Source organism: Drosophila busckii, chromosome 3L (assembly GCF_011750605.1).
Source record: "Drosophila busckii strain San Diego stock center, stock number 13000-0081.31 chromosome 3L, ASM1175060v1, whole genome shotgun sequence".
NCBI classification, from domain to species: Eukaryota; Metazoa; Arthropoda; class Insecta; order Diptera; family Drosophilidae; genus Drosophila; species Drosophila busckii.
The window spans coordinates 5,717,772-5,737,852 of record NC_046606.1 but is presented as its reverse complement, the minus strand read 5'-3'; the positions used below and the strand labels follow the sequence as shown (position 1 = coordinate 5,737,852).

The following is a 20,081-nucleotide window of genomic DNA, read 5'->3' as shown; positions in this document are numbered from 1 at the left end:
AATAAAAATTTGTTGTCGGCTGAGCAGCATGCAACATGCTGTTGTACGTTAGCCAGACATTGGGGCTGACAACATGCCAGAGCGATAGTCGACTACAATTTACCTATGGCAAGCAAGGGGAGCAGTCTATCTATGTGTGTGTGTCTCTGTCTGTGTGTGAGTGTCTGCTGCATAATAAAATTTTTATACACTTGCGGACTTTGCTGTTAGTTACGACTAGAGCTAATGGCTGCAGATCAAAGAGCTTTTAAATGCAGTCGAAAGCATAAGCATAATTCCTAGAAGCTAACACAAAAAATAAATCTATATATCTCTCAAAGCGGATTAATAACGGCATCGTTACTGCAGCTTATGAATATTTCTGTGTAAATCAAAGTCAAATCTGTTGCATTGAATCAACTTTAAGCCTGCGTATGCGTCTAATTTGTGGCTAATACACCTGGCCTGTGACTAAAGTTTATATGCAGTTGTTGGCTTACAGCTTAACTGTACTATAATACCTTATGCTGTGGCATACAATAAAATCCTTTACAGTTCAATGCTTGATCGAACTTCAATGGGAGTTGCAATAAAAAGCGCCGTGGAATTTCCCATGCAATAAAATAGAAACAACAACTGCGCCTAAAAACCACTCAAGCATACTTTTAGTCTCGCGTTCGCATTCGCGCTCAACTGCTGACGCTGCTTTGGTCTGGGTTCTCGGTTCTAGGTCTGGGTGGGCGCCATTACCGTTTGCCATAGTCAAAAGTTACAAATGCGCGCCGTGAGTGAATGCTGTCGCATAGAGAAACAAACAAACAGGCAAACACACACACACAGTCACACAAACAAACAGGCGAAAGCTCGTTCTTTTGCTAGGTAGCAAAAATAAAGTCGTAAACCAGAAATAAGCCATCAATGGCATTAAAACTCAGTGACGTCGCGTCGCCAACGCGCGCGTCCCTTTTTACAGTTACACACACACTCACACACACACACACATACCTCTTGCCGACTGTTTCATTTGTCAAAGTGCTTGGTTGGTCTATTGGCTTGGAGCTGTTACTAGTACGAGTAACTTTTTGCTTGCTCTTACGTATGAGTAATCTTATAGGCGCGCATTACTCATACGCCGCATAAGCTAGCTAGCTAGCGAACAGTCTGAGCGCAAATCACGTCCTCACACATACACAAACATTTCAAGTTTGCTGATTACATTGCAAATTATATAATTTCGTTGTTGATTTTTGGCCAGACCAAAGTTTGATGTCTCCCACCCACATAAGTAACTGGCAGTGGTACAGTGGTTCGAAAGCTTAAGAACCCAGCTAACTTTGCTCTCCCACTGATGCCTCTTGGCCCACATTTGTGGCGTCATCTTATTTAAAAATCAATATTTGCGGCTAAACGTGTGTCGCATATTAATCATACGACACGCTGTACTAAACAGTGCTGTCTGTGATTTCTTTGCCAAGGCAGCCAAAGCCGTGAAAGCTGCCAGCGGGGCATCCCCATAGCGCGCACTAATAAAAAGTTTCGTTGCCAATACGTGTGCGGGCTTTTTCGGGCATTGCCAGCTGGGGAGCAGCTATATTAGAATATGGATGAGAGTGTATAAATAGAGGCGCAGCGCCTTGGGGGGGTCGAGGCGGATCGCTTGGCGACACTTTCACATAGTTATAATAAGCAAAGTTTGCGAGACGCTGGGGGTTTGATATTGCTATTGGACTTAGGCTGCTGCTGCGGCTAATGAAAGAAAAATTAACTTCTTGTGACATAATAATCCACTACGACATATTAATATGTTTGGAAATGGGTCTGCTTGGGTTATTTGCATAAACATCTAGCTATAAGCTCTGATTTTTATCTGAGCAGCAGCTAAATGAAGAAATTAACAGCTGGGGCAAGCGCTGCCGTGTTGGTGGCAGCTGCATAATTGCCTGGCCGCAAATTAGTTTTGTGCAATGCACTGCAATGTAGACGAGCGAGTCCTTTGTGGGGTTGACTGCTTTACATTTGAGCCAGCGCCTTGGCTTAGCTTAGCAACAGCGAGAGCAAGAGCGAGTGCTCATAAATGTTTAACTAGCCGCAGTCGACGTCGCGCCACTGCCACAGCCGCACTTCCGGTTGCTGCAGATATTCAACATGGCCGCCCAGGTGGGCTGCTCTTGTTATTGTTGTCTAGCTGCGTTTTTGTGTGCATATTAATTGGATTATCCTTGCATATGGTATGCGTGTTTGTTTGCAGTGTTAGTCACGTTAATCTCTGGGGGATCAGCGAGCGAGCGAGTGAGCGAGCAAAAGAGCGCTGGCATGCAATTGTTGGAAAAGCATTTGGCCAAACAGCCCCCGAAAGGGGGGACCAGAGCCAAAGCATGGTCCAGAGACTTTGCCTTGAGAGCGCAAAAAGACGCAAAATCAACATTACTTAGATGCGGGCTGATATCCTCCCTCTCATTCAAAACGCTGCATAAATCAACGTGGCTGGCTATGGGTGGTGGCTGGCCGCTGGTGGGGATTGAGCTTGGGCTTCGGCTTTGGCTTGGGCGTAGCAGCTGGCTGGCAGCTTGTCTAAATATTTATACAATGCCAATGTAAATTAAAAAACAAAGACTGGGCAACAAGTTGAAAACATTGTTAACAAAAGCAACGATGCGCAATCTAAAAAAGACAACACGCTAAACAAGCAGAGTGAAAACAAAAGATAAACAACGAATTACAAATACACTAGCTGCAATTTAAATGAGATGAGACAGAATAGTTTAACTCAGAGTGGGAGTAAGTCCTGAAAATATTTAAGTCCATGAACAAGCCTTATATCAAAAGAGTACAAGCCAATTCGTTGTGACTGGCAGGTGGATACTTTAGACTTGCCACACATAACGTGTGTAGCCATTGTAGCGTGAACTAAGCTCTACACAGGACGGACCGAATCAAACGAACTCAAACGGATGCTTAGGCCGCTGTTGTGGACAGGCATCATTAGCTTGCCAGTTGCGGACTAATAAACTAAGACCGGCTACAGCTGCAGCAGCAGCCCTAGTACCAGTTCCAGTTGGAGACTCGGCTTCAGCTGCCAGGCAGGCAGGCAGGCAGACAAGAGTTGGAGTCAGACGTAAATAAGCCCTGGCTACGGCGAATTAAACAAACCGACAAACAAGTGGCTTAAAAACGCCTGCGGGGTTGGTTGCCATGGAGCGAGCGAGCGAACACACCTGAGACCCCACACTCAAAGAAAATGGGGTGTGCATTTTGTGGGAGGGGGAGACGCCTTTGTTGACTTCACATATTTGATGCTGCGTGTAGGTAAATTAACAAATAAATGGCATTTTTGTTTTGCCCTTGCCGCAAGTCCTTTGTTCACTGAGCAATGCCAGGCCAGTGCATTGATTTGTCCTGGCCCCAGGTTTGTGCTTCGGCTTGGCAATTTCATAAATTCTCAATTCAAATGCGTAAAATGTGGCCGGCCAGTGTTCACCCTGCTGTGCCAGCAGAGACTCCAAAAAACTCGGACTGGCGTCTGTGTCACACTCAGTGCTGCTGCAGCACATTCTCTCACTCTCACTCTCACTCGCTTGCTCTTTGCATTTCTCTTTGTTGTTGCTTGACCACAAACAACATTGCACATTTCTTTGTTGCATTTTTGTTTGTCTATGCGGGCTTGACCTCAGACCTCAATGCAGACGCCGCCAAAGAGTCCTGTATGTCATTTACATTTACATATAGAACATAAAAATTAAACGAGAACGAATATTATTTATTAAAAAATATGTGTGTGCTTGAGTTGCTGTAAACAACTTGCGTTCTGACTCTGTCAGCATTTCATGCAAAGTTATGCGGACAACTGCTCAATTAAATGAAATTGAATTAAAAATAAGTGTTCCTCTCCTCAGTCTGTGTGTGGAAAAACTCTTTAGTCTTTCGGGCGCTGTAAATCTCGTGCCAGCGAAACTTTTTTTTCACAAAAATTAAATGACAAACATACATAAATAAGTGCGGACAAGTGTGCGTGTGTGCGTGCGTGTGCAAAATGCATTTAATTTGCTGCAAAGTGGCTCGAACTACTCCAACTGACTCCAGCCGCGTCGGCACCGCTCAGAGGTACAACAAGGCTGCAGTCAGCCTGGCAGGCGAGCAGGCAGGCCGTTGTATAACAAGCAGTAGCAGCGGGCGGGCAGGCGGTTGGTCGCTCTTTTAAAATGATAAAAGTCGCCGCTTGTCGCGACAACGAGACGCCAACAAAGCGGCGTAAATTTCAATTAAATGCGAAAGCAAAACAAATTTTAACTTTACTCGCACCATTGCCCTGAGAGTTTCCCCAAAGGCAAGCAAAGAGTTTCCACAGTCAGTGGAAATGCTGAAAATAAATGCATATAAAATATTAAATAAATTAATTGACAACTAGTACCAATGACAATTCTTTGGAAAAACTAAATTCATTGCTAACAATTGTTAAATGCGAATTCACGCAACTTGGTGTCGCATAAACCCAAAATGTTGTTGGTTCTTCATACAAGTGTGAGTGTGAATGAGTGTGAGTGTGAATGAGTGTGCGTGTGCCTAAATGTAATTGTGAATTTCATATTTCAATGCGAATAAACGCGCCCATTTGTACTTGTGTGTGTGTGTAACATGTAATTGCCATAGCTCTATATGTACGACTGTTGTTGTTTTTGCGTTTGTTATAATAACAATTACTTGAAAAATACTCCGATATCAGCGTCAGCGTCGACAGCGCCAGTAAAATTATTTAAATGCTTTTGTGTGTGCGGGGATTACAAGAGCTCGTAACCATATAGTAAATTCACATACATACACAAGCCTATACTCAAACAGCGCACTCTGAAGGATACACACGCATTGGGTAGCCTTGTTATACAATCACAAAAACACGTATAACACAGCCGCTATTATGCAGCTGCAATGTTGCGAGAGGGGGGTGAGTTGAGGGAGGGGGCGTGTGTGTTTGGGATTTGCGTTGGAGCCACATGCGTGCGTCTGGCAGAGTTCCGGGTGGCCCGTCAGACAATTTGGTTTAATTGATAGTTGGTATAATGTAATTATAGACAATTGTGTTTCATGCGAAACCGATTTGTTGTCCTGCGATTATAATGCCTACCAACAATGCTCAAGTGATGCGAATATCCCCAACATACATATACATATGTATGTGTATGTATATGATGGGAAAAAAAGCAGCAGCAGCGGCAGCAAGGACAACGACAGGAATAAGTGGCTGGCACTCTTGTAAATGAAAATGTGTGGTAAATGAAGTGCGCGTTGCTGTTAAGTGTTGTTAAGTTGTAGAGCATATGTCCAGACCCTTGTTGAGTCTAGCAAACGCGTCTGATGCTCTACACAGCATTTGAATATTTGTTGTCAGCTGCAGAGTCTTTGCAGCCGTTGATGCGTTGCCATGTTGCAGCCATCAATCAATGCGGCATGTGCTGGCAGCGGCAGCGGCAGCAAATGTAAAATAGAGTAAGTTCCAGAGCCAACAAATCGAATGCCAAATACTCTAACTAACAAAAGTTATGGCAATCTTAGCTTAAAGCATACATTATGCTAACTTGGCTGTGTTCTCTTGCAACATTAGCGTGCCCCCGAACGCGAAAAACAGCAATTCATGTGGCGCTAATTGACAGCAGAGCCACAACAGAGAAATCGAGAGAGCGAGAGAGCTGCAGTTCGGTAGTAGAAAGAGATTGACGATGGCCACAGGTACAAGCAATTAATTATGGTCATTTTCAGGTGAGTCAACCACTAAAAGTTCGTAGCACCCAACCCCACCCACCCCTCCGTCAAATTTGAAGCTGCCGTTGTTGCCATAGCTCTGACGCCGGTAAACGTCAAAATGAAACGTTGGCTAAATAACAAAGCGGCGCCGTTTGCCATCGACTGTTGCATACTTGTGTATGCAGTTGCAGCAACGAACGGTGGCGCAACCAAACAAGCGCATAAACGTTGCACTCTGCACCACACACACACACGCACAGTCGAATGGAAACAAATGATGAGGTTACCGTTTTTTCTGCTCATACTTGTTGTACTTGTTGTTGTTGTTGTTGGGCCGTAAACTGGCGCCCAATTGGCAATTGTCGCTTCCGGCGGCCAATTGGCTGCACCGTAGCCCGGCATAATGCGCATCCGTATCGATGACAATCACCCAAATCGTTGCAACAACAAAATGAGACATGGCGACGTTGCCTGCAACATTTTTACGGTGCCGCATTTACTGGCTTTGCGGCCATTAAGCTGCTGGCATTTAAAATATTTTCGATAAAAAGGCTCAACAGCAAATAATTAAAAATTAAACAGCCAGCAGAGCCAACAATCGCGTATGCAAAATATTTAACAACTATTGCTCCACTCAATCTCTTCTTGTATATACAAGTTGTAGCTATGTAAGTGCAGCTGGCTTGGCAGCAACAGCAACTAATAAAATTAATCAACTTTAATGCACTTGGGGGCAGCAGCAAATGGCTGCAGCAGCAGGAGCAGCGGCAGCGCCAGCTATGGAGCTGCCCCCATGTTGAATGACTAAGATAACAATAAAAGGAATCCAGGCAACGTCGGGCCAAGAGAAATGGCAAATTGAAGCAGTAGGCGGTGCTGGCTGCAGCAGCACTAAATAATTTCTAATAAAATAAAATAAATAATGAACGCAGCAGGCCAAGGATGCCAAGCAGTTCAGACAGCCGGATAGACAGACAACCCACTCCACTCCCACTCTCCCTCTCTCACTCTCTGGTGCTTGGCATTGCGCAAATATTGCAGCTATATCTGCTTTGGCAATGTGTTTTACTTTTATTGCACTCGAGCCGCCGCGGCGCTGCACATTTTTAGCGCCAGTCATAAAAAGCGACGAGCAGTAAGCTGCAAGCTCTAGCTCTAGCTCTTGCCACTTGCCGCGCACAATTTTTCCAATTTTAAGGCTGAGGCTGAGCGCACACGGCGCAGCGTACGCCAAATGACCGTAGAAATGATTGCTGTGCAGATCAAGCACAACAGCGTCGACTTAGACTCGCTGATGGTGTGGGCGTGGGCGTGGGCGTGGGTGTGGCAGCTGCGTAACCAGGCAACAGCAAGGGTCATTGCTTGATGCTCCGATGCTCTGCGCTATGTACTGTGCGCTAAGCCTTGCCCTGTTGTTATTTGCCTGGGCTTATTTGCTAAAAATAAAATCAAACTGCATGCCATGGCCCCATAATAAAGGAAATTGCGTGAAAAGCAGCTTAAAGCGCCGTCAACTCGACTTCAATCAATTTATAGACGCATGATTTGCCCGCAAGCAAACTTATTCCTGGAATCCTGGAGAGAAAATGAAAAAAAAAAGGATTTTAAATGTCAATTTTAAAGCAATTATAGAGGCTAACGCGTCAGAAACAAACCAACATTTCTCAATAAGCGCGGGAATGCTCTGGAAAATAAAAATATATTTCACATGTCCCACACAGCGATGAAATCTTGGTCAACATGAAAGATTCTTAGAGCTCACGCTGGCAGCTTTCGGGCTCGCTGATAAAGTTTGTTAATTTTTTTGTATTTTTATATCTGTTGTCGTCAACGCAATTTCAATTTATATTTATGACCCTTTAAAGCCGTTTTATGAGCTGGCAAGCTCACAACAGCAACAGCAGCTGCAACTGTACCCACTCCCGCTCCCGCTCGAAGTCATCTTAATGTTATGACGCATTTGGCGATTTTAAAGTAATAAACTTGGACACTGTGCAGGCAAAGCTATTAAGTCTACAGCACACAAGCCTTGGCTGCCTGACTGCTTGACTGCTGCATGGGAAATTGGTGTCTTCAAGGCAACGGGCAACGGCAACCTCTGCCTGATGTATTGAGTCACATCTATTAATCGTGTGGCAATGCCTTGTGGGCAATCAAGTAGCTGTAACTAGTAGTCGAAGCAGCCGGAAATGCTCGACCATCAATCAGTCGACAACTTCATTAGAGAGGCGCACTGGAGGCCCAGAACAGCTCCGCTTGTCAGTCAGTCTAATTAAGAGCCTGGGCCAGGCCTGGGCGGGCTTCCATTTTGTAGTTTACGAAAAAGCTTATTAATATTGAGCGCACCCCAGAGCAGACGCACTTCCGGCCATAAAATCAGAGCAAAACGCATGAATAATCAAATAAATTTCAGCCGCCTTTGAGCACAAGCCTCAGCTTTAGACCATAATAGAAAAATGAACTGAAAAGTGGCTAAGCACTTTGTTTACATTGTTAGCCATTTATATGACAAGCACTTTCTCGGTAGCTGGAGCAGCTGCTGTCTGCACTTGTTTGTTGCCCTGGCCACATTTTCGAATTGTGGTCAAATTGTATTTTGTCGTTGCTGCATTGCTCCAGCCTCAGCGCCAGCCTCCTGCTCAGTCCCAGCTCGGGCAACTCCCAAATGCGGTTTTAGGCCCTCCTGCCGCCTTACAATGTATTCAAGCAAATCGGTTTATGCTTCCAATGCATAAAGTTTGTAGCCACCGAAACCAACAACAACAAGCCCACGAACTTGTGTGTGTGTGTGTGTGAGGTTCGACAGGTAAACTTTAAATGTACGTTGGCTACAAAAAGTTTAAAGATAAAATAAGGAATAGTTGAGTGCGCTGCATCCAATTTCAATTGCAACTAGCTAAACTGGCAACCCTTTGATATACTATCCGTATATATTCATCATTGCATAACGAGGAGAGCAGCAGTTGGACAATTTTCATGCTCGCTTCGCTTGGCAACACTCAAAGGAGCATCGATGGACAACTTGTTTGCCTTGTTAACTGTATTAGCTCGGGCACTGGCTTGGCTCAAAGCTAACAATATTGCAACGTTATTGATATGCCAGCCGGGCTACGTGCAACGTGCATTTCATTAGCTGGCAAACGATTCGTCAGCAATGCAATTTGCTCAATGCACATGTTCACATATGAGAAATTACTCGCATAATAACAATCGAGCTAAAAATATACAACGCTCTGTGTGTGTGCTAGTATGTGTGTGTGTGTGTTTGCTGGGGTCTAAAAGGGGCGTCCACACGCAAATCGCACGCTATGTTGCCACTGCTAGCTTGCCACATTGCCGCATAGACACATGTCAATCACATGCAGTGGCTTGGAACCCCACAGCGCCATAAACTACACAACATGGACATGGCCAACTGTTGTCCTGCCACATGCACTCAGAGAAATACTTCGCTTTTTTATGAGCCCACGCTCTAAGTGCGGAGTGTAACAACTTTTTGCACTGTACCTCGCCAACGCTTGATTGATTTTTTTGCCGCTGCCACTGCCAACGGCTATGACCGTTGCCTGGCGCATAGCATAATAATAGAGCAGGAAAGGCCAGGTCGTCGCCTATATGCTACACCCACAGGCACACTTGAGTGGGGCTTGGGGCGCCGCTGGCACTTGGCAGGCCGCACTTAGCGCTCGTGTTGTTGTCGCTGCCGTTGGCGTTAGCGTTGTTGTTGCCGTTGTTATTCTTGTCATTTTGTTTGATAACATCGTCTAGCAACGCGTCTGGCAACCTGCGTGACGTAGGACATACTAGCACCCTCTCTACCATTGTTTTTTTTAGCTGTGGCACGCCTTTGGCATAATCAATTGCATAAAATTTCGAATGACGCACAGTGGTGCACTTCTTCTTAATAGCTGGCGTCCAGGACTTTTCCAACTTTCTTTCTCTGACTCCTTGCACATTTTAAATATTTCTGTTGAAGTTTTATTCACAGAAACTTACCTTAAAACTTTACGCTTTAAGGGTTATATAAATCAAAAACAAATTGGAACAAACAGCATTTGGATTGGATCAGGTGAGTAAAGTAAGTATTTATTAATCCATTTTAGCAAACTTCTAAAATTTACTAGAACATTGTTATCGCTTATGTTTAGGTTTTGTTGTAGAAATTCTTTTCAGCTTACGATTCTATAAAATAAACAAACATTAAATACAGATGCTGAAATATTAAAGCTCTGTTGCTGTTGAACTGCTTGTAATCTGAATGCAGTTTAATGAAGATTTTTCTCACAAGTATAACAAAGATGACATTTCGCTGAGTTACAGCTTCTCAAAGTGAAATAATTATCTTGTTTGTTTTATATTTTGTTCATAGCTTGGCTAATTCTTATGTTAGCTTATAGCTTATTTATGCTCATTTTAATTGTTTTCTCTACGAACAAAACGTAGTGTGAAACATTCAAATCAAGTTAGATTTCGGAGAGCTTCCTTAAGCGGGAGACTGAACAGAATGAATGTGATTTCGAATATCGTTTGAATATTATTTTCTTACAGCACAATTTGTAATGTGTTGCATCCTGTAGAAATGCCTGAGCCATCTGCGTTGAGGACTATAACATCAGTTGCCAGCGACAATAGGAACAACCGTAACTGAAAGTCTCGCTTAAATGGATGCGGAAACAGCTGTTTTTATTTAATTACATTTATTTATACATTTATTTTAATCTTATAATTTATGCTTAACGGCTTTAATGTTAATTTCTATAAATAATGTATTATAATGCTTTAAAATTAAGGCTGATCTACAAAATTGTAAATAATTATAAATAAACCAATTGACCATTTATAATGCAACGAAAACAATTGAGTTATTTTTATTGGTGTGCTGTTTGAAATGGGCATTTTCAGGTAAGCTACAAGGACGATTCCTTAACCTTTGGACACTTCACTGGGCAGAGCTGAAATGTTTCAAAATGACTTAGGCAACGAACTTGCTCAACATATGAGCAAGTGTGTTGCTTAAGTCTTTTTTGTTTACATTTTGCATGGAAAACAATCGTTTTTTAGCTCCTGCTCCTTTGTTATCCTTCATATCTCAAAAGGACATGCATTTTCGTGCTCCTGGTCATCGAATCTATCAAACTGCATACCACAATATCCAGGATTGAAGAAAAAAATTTCTTGAAAAAATTTGCAGGGGGTTCGTCGCAAATTGTGGCCCAAAAACACAAAGTGCTCCTTTTCTCGGAAACTACGAGGACTACAATGATGTCCTTTGGAGTCCTAGTAATGCTCCTTAAGAGCATTAAGAATATACCATTCAAAGGACGAAAGTCTTTACAGGAGCGGAGAAAAACGTTATTTTTCGTATACAGAAAATGGGCCATATCTCCCGAATCCTTAACAGGATCAGGACGAAACTGGCGCCAAATGATTCCTTTCTTAGAGACCTATCGTCCTACAAAAGGACATCCGGATAATCCTTGTAGTTCCTGAGAAATTAGGGATTTGGTGTTCTTGGCCAATTTCCTTGCGCCCTGAAGCTGAAAAATTCTAATTTAATGGATAATTAGATGACCCCATATTTTTTTGATGACAAACGATAGAGTCTCGTTCTGGGAGTGCCGGAAACCAAAAAATTTTGAAATGCGACCTAATCCTGCCGAGATTTGGCCACTTGATTGTCCCTCTTTGTACCAATCAACCCTTGAAGTATGCAGCACTTTTCTGCTGTGCATGAACGATGGTCTCTCTTTGTACCAATCAACCCTTAAAGTATGCAGCACTTTTCTGTAGTGCATGATCGATAGTCTCTCTTTGTACCAATGAACCTTTGAATTAATACACGGCAGCAAACAACGATTATTGGACTGCACGGCAGCAACCATTGATTATTGTCTGCACGGCAGCAACCAACGATTATTGGAATGCGCGGCAAAAACCATTGATTATTGGTATGCGCGGCAAAACCATTGATAATTGGAAAACCAATCAACCCTTGAAGTATGCAGCTCTTTTCTATGGTATACGATCAATGGCCTATTTTGCAGAAAATGCTGCATATTTTAAAGGTTGATTGGTGCAAAGAGAGACAATCGAGTGAGAAAAGTGGCCAAATCTCGGCAGGATTAGGCCGCATTTCCAAAATTTTTGGTTTCCAGCACTCCCAGGACGAGACTCTAACGATTGCCATCAAAAATATATGGGGTCATCTAAATATCCATTAACTTAGAATTTTTCAGCTCAGGGCGCAAGGATATTGGCCAAGAACACCAAATCCCTAATTTCTCAGGAACTACAAGAGTTATTCCGGATGTCGCTTTTGAGTAGGACGATAGGTCTCTCAGAAAGGAATCATGGCGGCCAGTATTTCCTGATCCTGTTAAAGACGGGGATATAGCCCATTTTCTGTATACGAAAAATAACGCTCCTGTAAGGACTTTCGTCCTTTGAATGGTATATTCTTAATGCTATTAAGGAGCACTACTAGGACTCCAAAGGACATCATTGTAGTCCTCGTAGTTTCCGAGAAAAGGAGCACTTTGTGTTTTTGGGCCACAATTTGCGACGAACCCCCTGCAAATTTTTTCAAGAAATTTTTTTCTTCAATCCTGGATATTGTGGTATGCAGTTTGATAGATTCGATACCCAGGAGCACGAAAATGCATGTCCTTTTGAGATTGGAAGGATAACAAAGGAGAAGGAGCTAAAAAACGATTGTTGTCCATGGCAATTTTCCATACAAAATGTAAACAAAAAAGACTTAAGCAGCGAACTTGCTCAACACATAAGCAAGTTTGTTGCCTAAGTCATTTTGACACATTTCAGCTCTGCTCTGTGAAGTGTCCAAAGGTTATGGAATCGTCCTTGTAGCTTACCTGAAAATGCCCATTTCAAACAGCACACCAATAAAAATAACTCAATTGTTTTCGTTGCATTATAAATGGTCAATTGGTTTATTTATAATTATTTACAATTTTGAAGATCAGCCTTAATTATAAAACATTACAATACATTTTTTATAGATATTAATAATGCAGCATTAAAGCCGCTAATCATAAATTATAAGATTAAAATAAATTTATAAATAAATAATTAAATATAAACGGCTGTTTCCGCATCCATTTAAGCAGGACTATTAGCTATTGTTGTTCCTATTGTCGCTGGCAACTGATGTTGTAGCCCTCAGTGCAGATGGCTCCGGCAATTCTACATAACACATCGAGCTGTAAGAAAATAATACTCAAACGATATTCGAAATTACATTCCTTCTACAATTTAAGGATCGGTTGATTGTTGACTAAGTTATGACTAAGAAACCGATGCTGAAAACATCCATTTGTTAAACTTTACGCTTTGAACTATAAAGCGAAATCAATTAAGGGGATTAAAAAATATGTTTTACAAAAAATAATTAGACATAAGATAATATTTTTTTGCAGGATTGCTATTGGTTTTGTCCGTTTTAATTATAACCTGGACTCAATGTACATTGCGGCGCCATTTTCTTGTGTGCTCAGTCGCACACATATATGAACATGTCGAAAGTACACACATATGTATGTGTGTGTGTGTGTGTGTGAATTTGCATATCTGTTTTTGATTTTTGTCACTCATGGCGCACATTCAATCTGACGGGCTGCGATGCAGCACGCCCTCGCCCATGAGAAATCAATAAATCTGCTCCGCTGTTTGAATCCAATTTATCACTTTACAGACTTTTCACTTTACCTTTTTTGTTGTTGCTTCCGTTGTTGCTCTTCCAAACGAGCAGCAACACGCCCACACACGGCTACCACCCCTGAAATCATCCATTTATGAAGTGGCAAACAGGCGTCAGCGATTGGCGGCTTATCCTATGTGCATACAACTTCATTAGGCACACACACACATATATCCGTACATAAACAAGCTTACAGCACCACACGGCGTATGAGTAATGCGTCTTCCTGCTCGTCCCCCCCACACCACCAGCACACAAGCAATTTCTTATGCAACACTAAATGCAACACACCCGCGCCCAGCAGGCTGACGCGTTTGGCGTTTGCTTTAGCTTTAGCTACACCATCGATCAATAATGAAATTTAGCAAAATATTGCGCTCTTAACAAAAGGCAAGGAGCAGCATGTCCTGCGGCACATATTTCTGGGCAACCGCCTTTGTGAAATTCTATAAGGTTTTGCATTTTTGCAGCGCAACGAGCCATGTGCCAAAATCTTTTGTGCACGATTAAATTGCGGAAATGATAAACCGAGCAGGCAAAGACTTTGAGGGGCCTGAAAATGAAAAGAAAACGTGTCTAGCTTCGGAGGGGCACTGAGAGCTTTAAGTGATAAATTGCATTACAAAAAACAATTTGTTCTATATTTTTTACATTAAATATATTTAGACGTTTTTCTTTCAAAATTGTGTTTTGTTTTTCTTGTTGTTGTTGCTGTTGTTGTTGTTGTTGTTGTTGTCAGAGTAGACGCAATGTAGGCTTGTGTTGCTTACAATTTCAGGAGTAAATGTTAAACAAAAATAATGCAGTTGGAATGTGTCTGTGTATATGCCACGCCCACAATGCGCCCAACTTGTACATTTCTTATAGCAGCTGTATATTTGAGAATTCTTTGAGTGTGTGTCTGTGTCTGTGTGCTTGACATTTTATCGTTTTACATCAAGTACATTTATATAGGTATTTTATTTATAATTATATATATATATATATATGTGTGTGTGTGTGTTTTTTTTTTTTGGGACTTTTAACTATTTGTTTTACAATGCATTTTTCTGGTAAATATTTCACGTTAATATTAAGTTTACTTTTACAGTGTACATTTAAGTTAAAATAATTACGTAAGCTACATATTTAAAATTACTTTACGCGTTCGCTATTTACGTTCGTACTTTACTCTGTTCACAAATATTAAAACATATTTTAGCACAAGTTGAAATCAAACACAGAAGCAGGAACATAAAGCTCACTTTGGTTAAAAGTCTAGACGCTTAGGGCTTAAGGCTAAAAGTTCGAAACGAAATATATATTTAGTACAAGCATTTAATGCATTAGATACAGTGACTAAACTAGGAAAAGATTTCTCGTTTCGTTTTAGGCATTCGTCAAGACAAGTTTGCAGGCAAAACAACAAAACAAAAAAAATTGTGAAAACTTTAATACGGCGCTTACTCGTATCTGGTATTAATCAAAACTCTAAATACATTTAGCTTAGACTAAGTTATTTGCATCTTTCCTTTTAGTTTTACTCTTTACTCTTTATATATTTTCTTTTGTTTTCGCTTACGCTTTGCTGCTGCTGCTAAGCTCTCAAGTTTAGCTTTTGCTATTGACCAAATTTTCCTTTGCCATTTGCCGCTTTTCCACTTGACGTGCTTTCATCTGCTGATTGTCCACTAAAAACTATGCTGGCTTCTAATGCTTTTTACGTTTTTCGTTTGGTATTTAGTTCTGCTCTATTTAAGTGGCTGTAATATATATATATATATAGCTTATTTATTTATACACTTACTTGTTACGTTTTTTTTTGGGTTTCTTTGAATTTATTTTTTTATTAAAAAACACACACATTAATCAAAGCTGCAATTTTAGTGTTTGCTGTTGGAAACGAAACAAACGCAAAACAATGGTCCAAATAAATGTCAATTTGTGCACAAATGAATGTTGAATAATACTTATTTGTTGGGCAAGCTTAAATAAACTCTATTAACTGCATTTATGAATAAATTTGTGTTCGTTATATAAATACGAGAGAGTTGACATTGTCAATATCAATGTATATATATGTATGCATATATATAAATTGCATTTACCCTTTACCCCCAGCTTGCGTTTATTACAATACAATTAAACATAGAAATACACATACACATACAATATAGAATACACACACATAATGCATATATGTGTGTGTGTGTGTGTACACAATTGTGTATATATTAGCATAATTTATCTTTTATATATTCAGTCTTAAGCTACAAAAATCGTTATGCATATTTCTGCTTTTGTTTTTAGATTTATTTTTCGTTTCGATTTTATATAAATTTGAATCTATTCAAATGAGTATTAAATTCGCAATGTATTTGAATAATTTATGCTTGCTTTTATTAAAGTATTTATTAAGAACTATATGTATGCGTGTGTGTGTGTGTGTGTATAAAGTGCAGCCAAAGTAAATGAAACGAAAAGTTTACTCAGCTGTGGAAATGAAAAGTTTTGTTTGCAGTTCAAAGACAAGAGATCAGTTAAATATTCAGAGTGTGTGTTTGTATGTGTGTGTGCTAAAAAGCCAGCTTAATGCTAAATAGATGATCCCTTTTGGTTAAGGTTTGCCTAACTAGCTAGTTAGTTAAGACTACATGCCATACATTTAAATATTTATATATTTTGTATGGTGTTTAAACAATTCAGCGGTTGTTCTGTTTGTGGTTGTTGTGGTTATTATCGCATTATATATATTACAGGCGTGCCTCTTAAAGACCTTATAGTACACATTGAAGCGATCCTAGTTAGTTGGCTAGCACTGTTTGCTGCTAAGACGTTTAGCGCTTTCTCAAGTTTTTACTGTTTATGTAGCTCAAGAGTTGAACGAATCTCGAAATAAAGCAAAACTTCTCGCTATGTATGGGGCGCTCTATATCTCTGCTATATATGCAAAATCTATAGCTAACTGTAGTGCGCTTTTTATACTATATTGTATTGTATTGTATTTAAATATTATTATTAAAAAGATTTACCTTTTATGTTTGGAATCGGTTGCATTTGGTTTCGGTTTGTGTTTTAGTTTGAGTTTAAATGAAACGCCAGTTTGCTCGGAGGTTCTCTTTGTGTTTAGCTTGTAAATTGTTGTTGCTGTAAGTTGCAAGTTGTCCAAGTTGAAAGTGTGTGTGTGTGTGTGTGTCTAAAGTTAGAGCTAACTGCTAGTTTTTTCTTTTATCAAATTTCAATTTAAATGTTTTCGTTTGCATTTGCGTATTTGTTGCTTTTTTACATATTTACAAGACTCTGCTCTTTACCTTTTTAGTTCTTATGTTTTCATCATAATTTGAAGCTCGTTGCCAAAAGTTTCACTTGAAATCAAAAGTTGTCTGTATGCCTTATATACAAATGGGAAACTCGGGGGCTGCAGCTCAACCCTGACCCAGCAGCGCGAACGAGATCAGCAGCAGAGTCAGGCAGAGATGCAGACTGCCGGCGGCGTTGCTGAGCTGATCCGGGGCGGCGTTGCTGCGTACGTCCATGAGATCGCGAGAGAGGGGCAGCTCGGTGGGATCGCTGAGCTCGTCGTGGCAGGGCAGCATCTCGGGCTTGAGTATGAACAGACGCACGCTGATCGAGCTCTTGCTGGCGAGTGTGTCCAGAGCATCGCCAGCGGGCACAACTGGTGGTGCATGCAGCAGATCCACGTCGTTGTGGTTGCCACCGCTGTAGAACGAGCTTTGCTTATGCAGATTGAGATTGTCGTCCAAGTCCAAGCCCAGTCCAGCCACATGGGAGCCAGCAGCAGCACCACCACCACCACCAATTGCCTCATCGTAGTAATCATAACGTTTCTGTGTAGGTGCCACAGCTGCCACTTGCCGCCGCTTGCGTCGCAGCTTGGACTCGACTACATTCTCGGCAAACTGCCGCTGGCCACGCAACGCTTGACGGGATTTGCTCGAGCTGTGCTTACGTGAGCCGAGTCCAGCATTGCTGTTCAACTCATCGAGGCTCGCATAGTTGCTGCCGCTGCTCAGGCCCACGCTGTTGCCAATGCCGCCCATGCTGGCGCTGTTGCTGCCAATGGCTGTGAAGCCGCCAATGTTGAGTATGTCCAGGATATGCGACGGCACCGGATCGACAAAGTGCGCCAGCTTCGGCTCGTGGAGTGTGCAAATGAAATCATCCAACGAGTCACGCAGCTGCAAATGACGTGTGCGATTTTTCAATTCGAAGATCCACTGCAGACGACAATCACAAATGAATTTATTTTCTGCAAATAGACAGAGCAAGAGATTGGGGGGGATGAGATGAGATGAAGAAATATAAGTTTAGCAATTGAAAAGGTGCAGCCAGCGCACATTGACAGGCGCACAAGCTGAAATTGCTTTTGTCACACACACACACACAAACACACACGTGTGTGTGTGTGTCTGGCACACAGGTGAATGTCTGGTCAGCTACTAAGTGGCTCGACTGGCAACAATTGGCTGTCATTTGGGCTTGGCGCTGGGCGAACTGGACTGGGCCACTTTAAATGATTTTGCTGTTAAATCGTGCTCGGGATTTGGATTTGCTGTTGCTCTGCTAGTTAAACGCCTCAATGACATTTCCAATTTAGAGACAACGCTCAGAGACAACTCCAAAGCTGCAGCTGCACTACAATTTTGACTGTGGCCTGTCTGTTCGTCTCTCTGTCTGTTTGGCTGTCACTCAGTTGAACGCTCAACTGATGCGAGGCCGACCAGAGTCGTCGTCTGGCCTGGCTGTCAATTATTTTGCGTTCGGTCGTCTGCCTGTCGCTCTCATTGATTTTCATTGCAATTTGTTGTTTGGTTAGCTGCGTCTGATTTGAGCCACAAATTGAGCGCATAAATTGCAATTTTAATCAACACAATATAAATAAGTGCGCTCGAGTGTGTGTTACCTGTAATTCAGTTTGCTTGGCAAATATTTAAACTCGCCCAGCTGCTGACAAAAGCGACAGAGACAGACACATCGATTGAGTGAGCGAGAGAGCGAGTGTCTGTCTGTCTGTCTCCTGGGCATAATTAGGACTCAACGTTGACACAGTTTTGTGCATAATTAGCATAAACGTTGCTAACAAAATATTGACGCTGACTGACTAACCGACTAACTGAAGAGCTCTCTACACATCGTTATACAGGCTTGAGCTGTAACTCAAAGTAAGGCAAACACACACACACACACGCACACAATGACAGCACACAGTGGGCCAATTGGCTGACATATATATAAATATTTTTGTGGCCAAAGTTGAGCGACAAAAACTTTGCTTACGTTGCGCAACTAGTTTTGGCAAATTAGCAAAGGGCAGAGCGCAGTTACCAAAAAAAAAAAATGAATAAGGAAAATTAAGCAAAGCATAAATATGCAGAGGAAATAGTTTACCAAAAAAAAAAGAGGGAGAAAGAATGCTTGACGACAACTTGGCTCAACATTTGCTAGCAAGCAAATTACAACAAAATTAACATGATAATGAAGTGCCATATGCAGAGATAAAGAGAGAGAGCGTAAGGGAGGGGGTGAGAGCGGGGAAGGGTAAGCTAAACTGCTGCTGAAAACTGCCAGCTGTTTTGAACTAACCAAATGACAATGACTTGCCAGACAATGTTGGTCAAAAAGAAGAAAAATAACTAAAAAAAATTGTCAACGACTTCTATATGAAGCTACAAGCATATAAAAGGACACACACGCACACACACACATACTTAGACACGCTGACTGGCTTAATGTGTAGCGAAAATTGCTGCATGTGTGTTAGTGTGTGTGTGTGTGTATAAAATACTTTTATATTTTTAATGATACTTGGGCAAAGCGGTAGGAAATGTTTTTGGTCTGCTGCACACACTTTTAACCCGCACACACACACAGAGACACACACACACATACATGCATAGATAGATAGAGCGACACTTTGGCACACGCCCGCCTCATTTTGCATGCCATGGAGCTGACTAAGGCCAGCACTGCTGTCCCTAGCGCCTGTTAGTGAACTAGATGACTTTCAACTGTGTACCCCCCTCCCCGCCCGCTCTTTGCCTCCTCATGAGCTGGCAGTTTTCATTATATTTGGTTCTCTTTTTTTGCTTTTTATTTGGGACTTGCTGCCGGAAACGTTTTTACGCTTAGCAAAAATACATTTGCATACACACAGACACTAACGCACACATGCATATGCATTTAAGCAAGTTGCATATGCGTCTATGTATGCACATTAAATTTTATTATTGTCATTTTCATAGCGCTGTCCAGCTACTCTCTCCCACTCTCTCTCTGTCTCTCTCTCTCTCTCTCTCGCCTACGCCTTGCAACTAACTATGAAGTCTGTTTGCATAAGTTCAGTTCTATGTCTCTGTATTTGTGTGTGTGTGTTGCCAACAGGCAGTCAGCCAAATTAGACTCAACTGAACTTTTGTTTGGTCAGTTTTAATGCAAATATGCAATGTCCTTCTGTCCGCCCGTCCGTCCATCTGTCTGTGTCTGTGACTCAGTTCATATGTCGAAATATATTCATAATTAGTTGTCATTTCCATTTGCAGCTATGCAACTGACAGTAACACTCTCGACCATATCTGTTATGCACTGCGGTCTATTCAGTCTAATATGCGTTGATAGTTGTCTCTGCTCTGTGCTTGCCACATTTGGTTGC

The 20,081-nt window shown here is 41.7% G+C and overlaps 1 protein-coding gene across 2 annotated transcripts in view; it reads right to left on the bottom strand.

Annotated features, from left to right (window-relative positions):
* Positions 1-16,643: 16,643 nt before the first annotated feature.
* The window catches only part of LOC108600786 (connectin), a 41,091-nt gene continuing 37,653 nt past the window's right edge, over positions 16,644-20,081 (bottom strand). For both annotated transcript variants that reach the window (XM_017988559.1, XM_017988558.1), the window contains exon 5: positions 16,644-17,681. In XM_017988559.1, the coding sequence (XP_017844048.1) occupies positions 16,837-17,681 (845 nt within the window). In that variant the 3' untranslated portion in view covers positions 16,644-16,836. The remainder of the gene's footprint in view (positions 17,682-20,081) is intronic.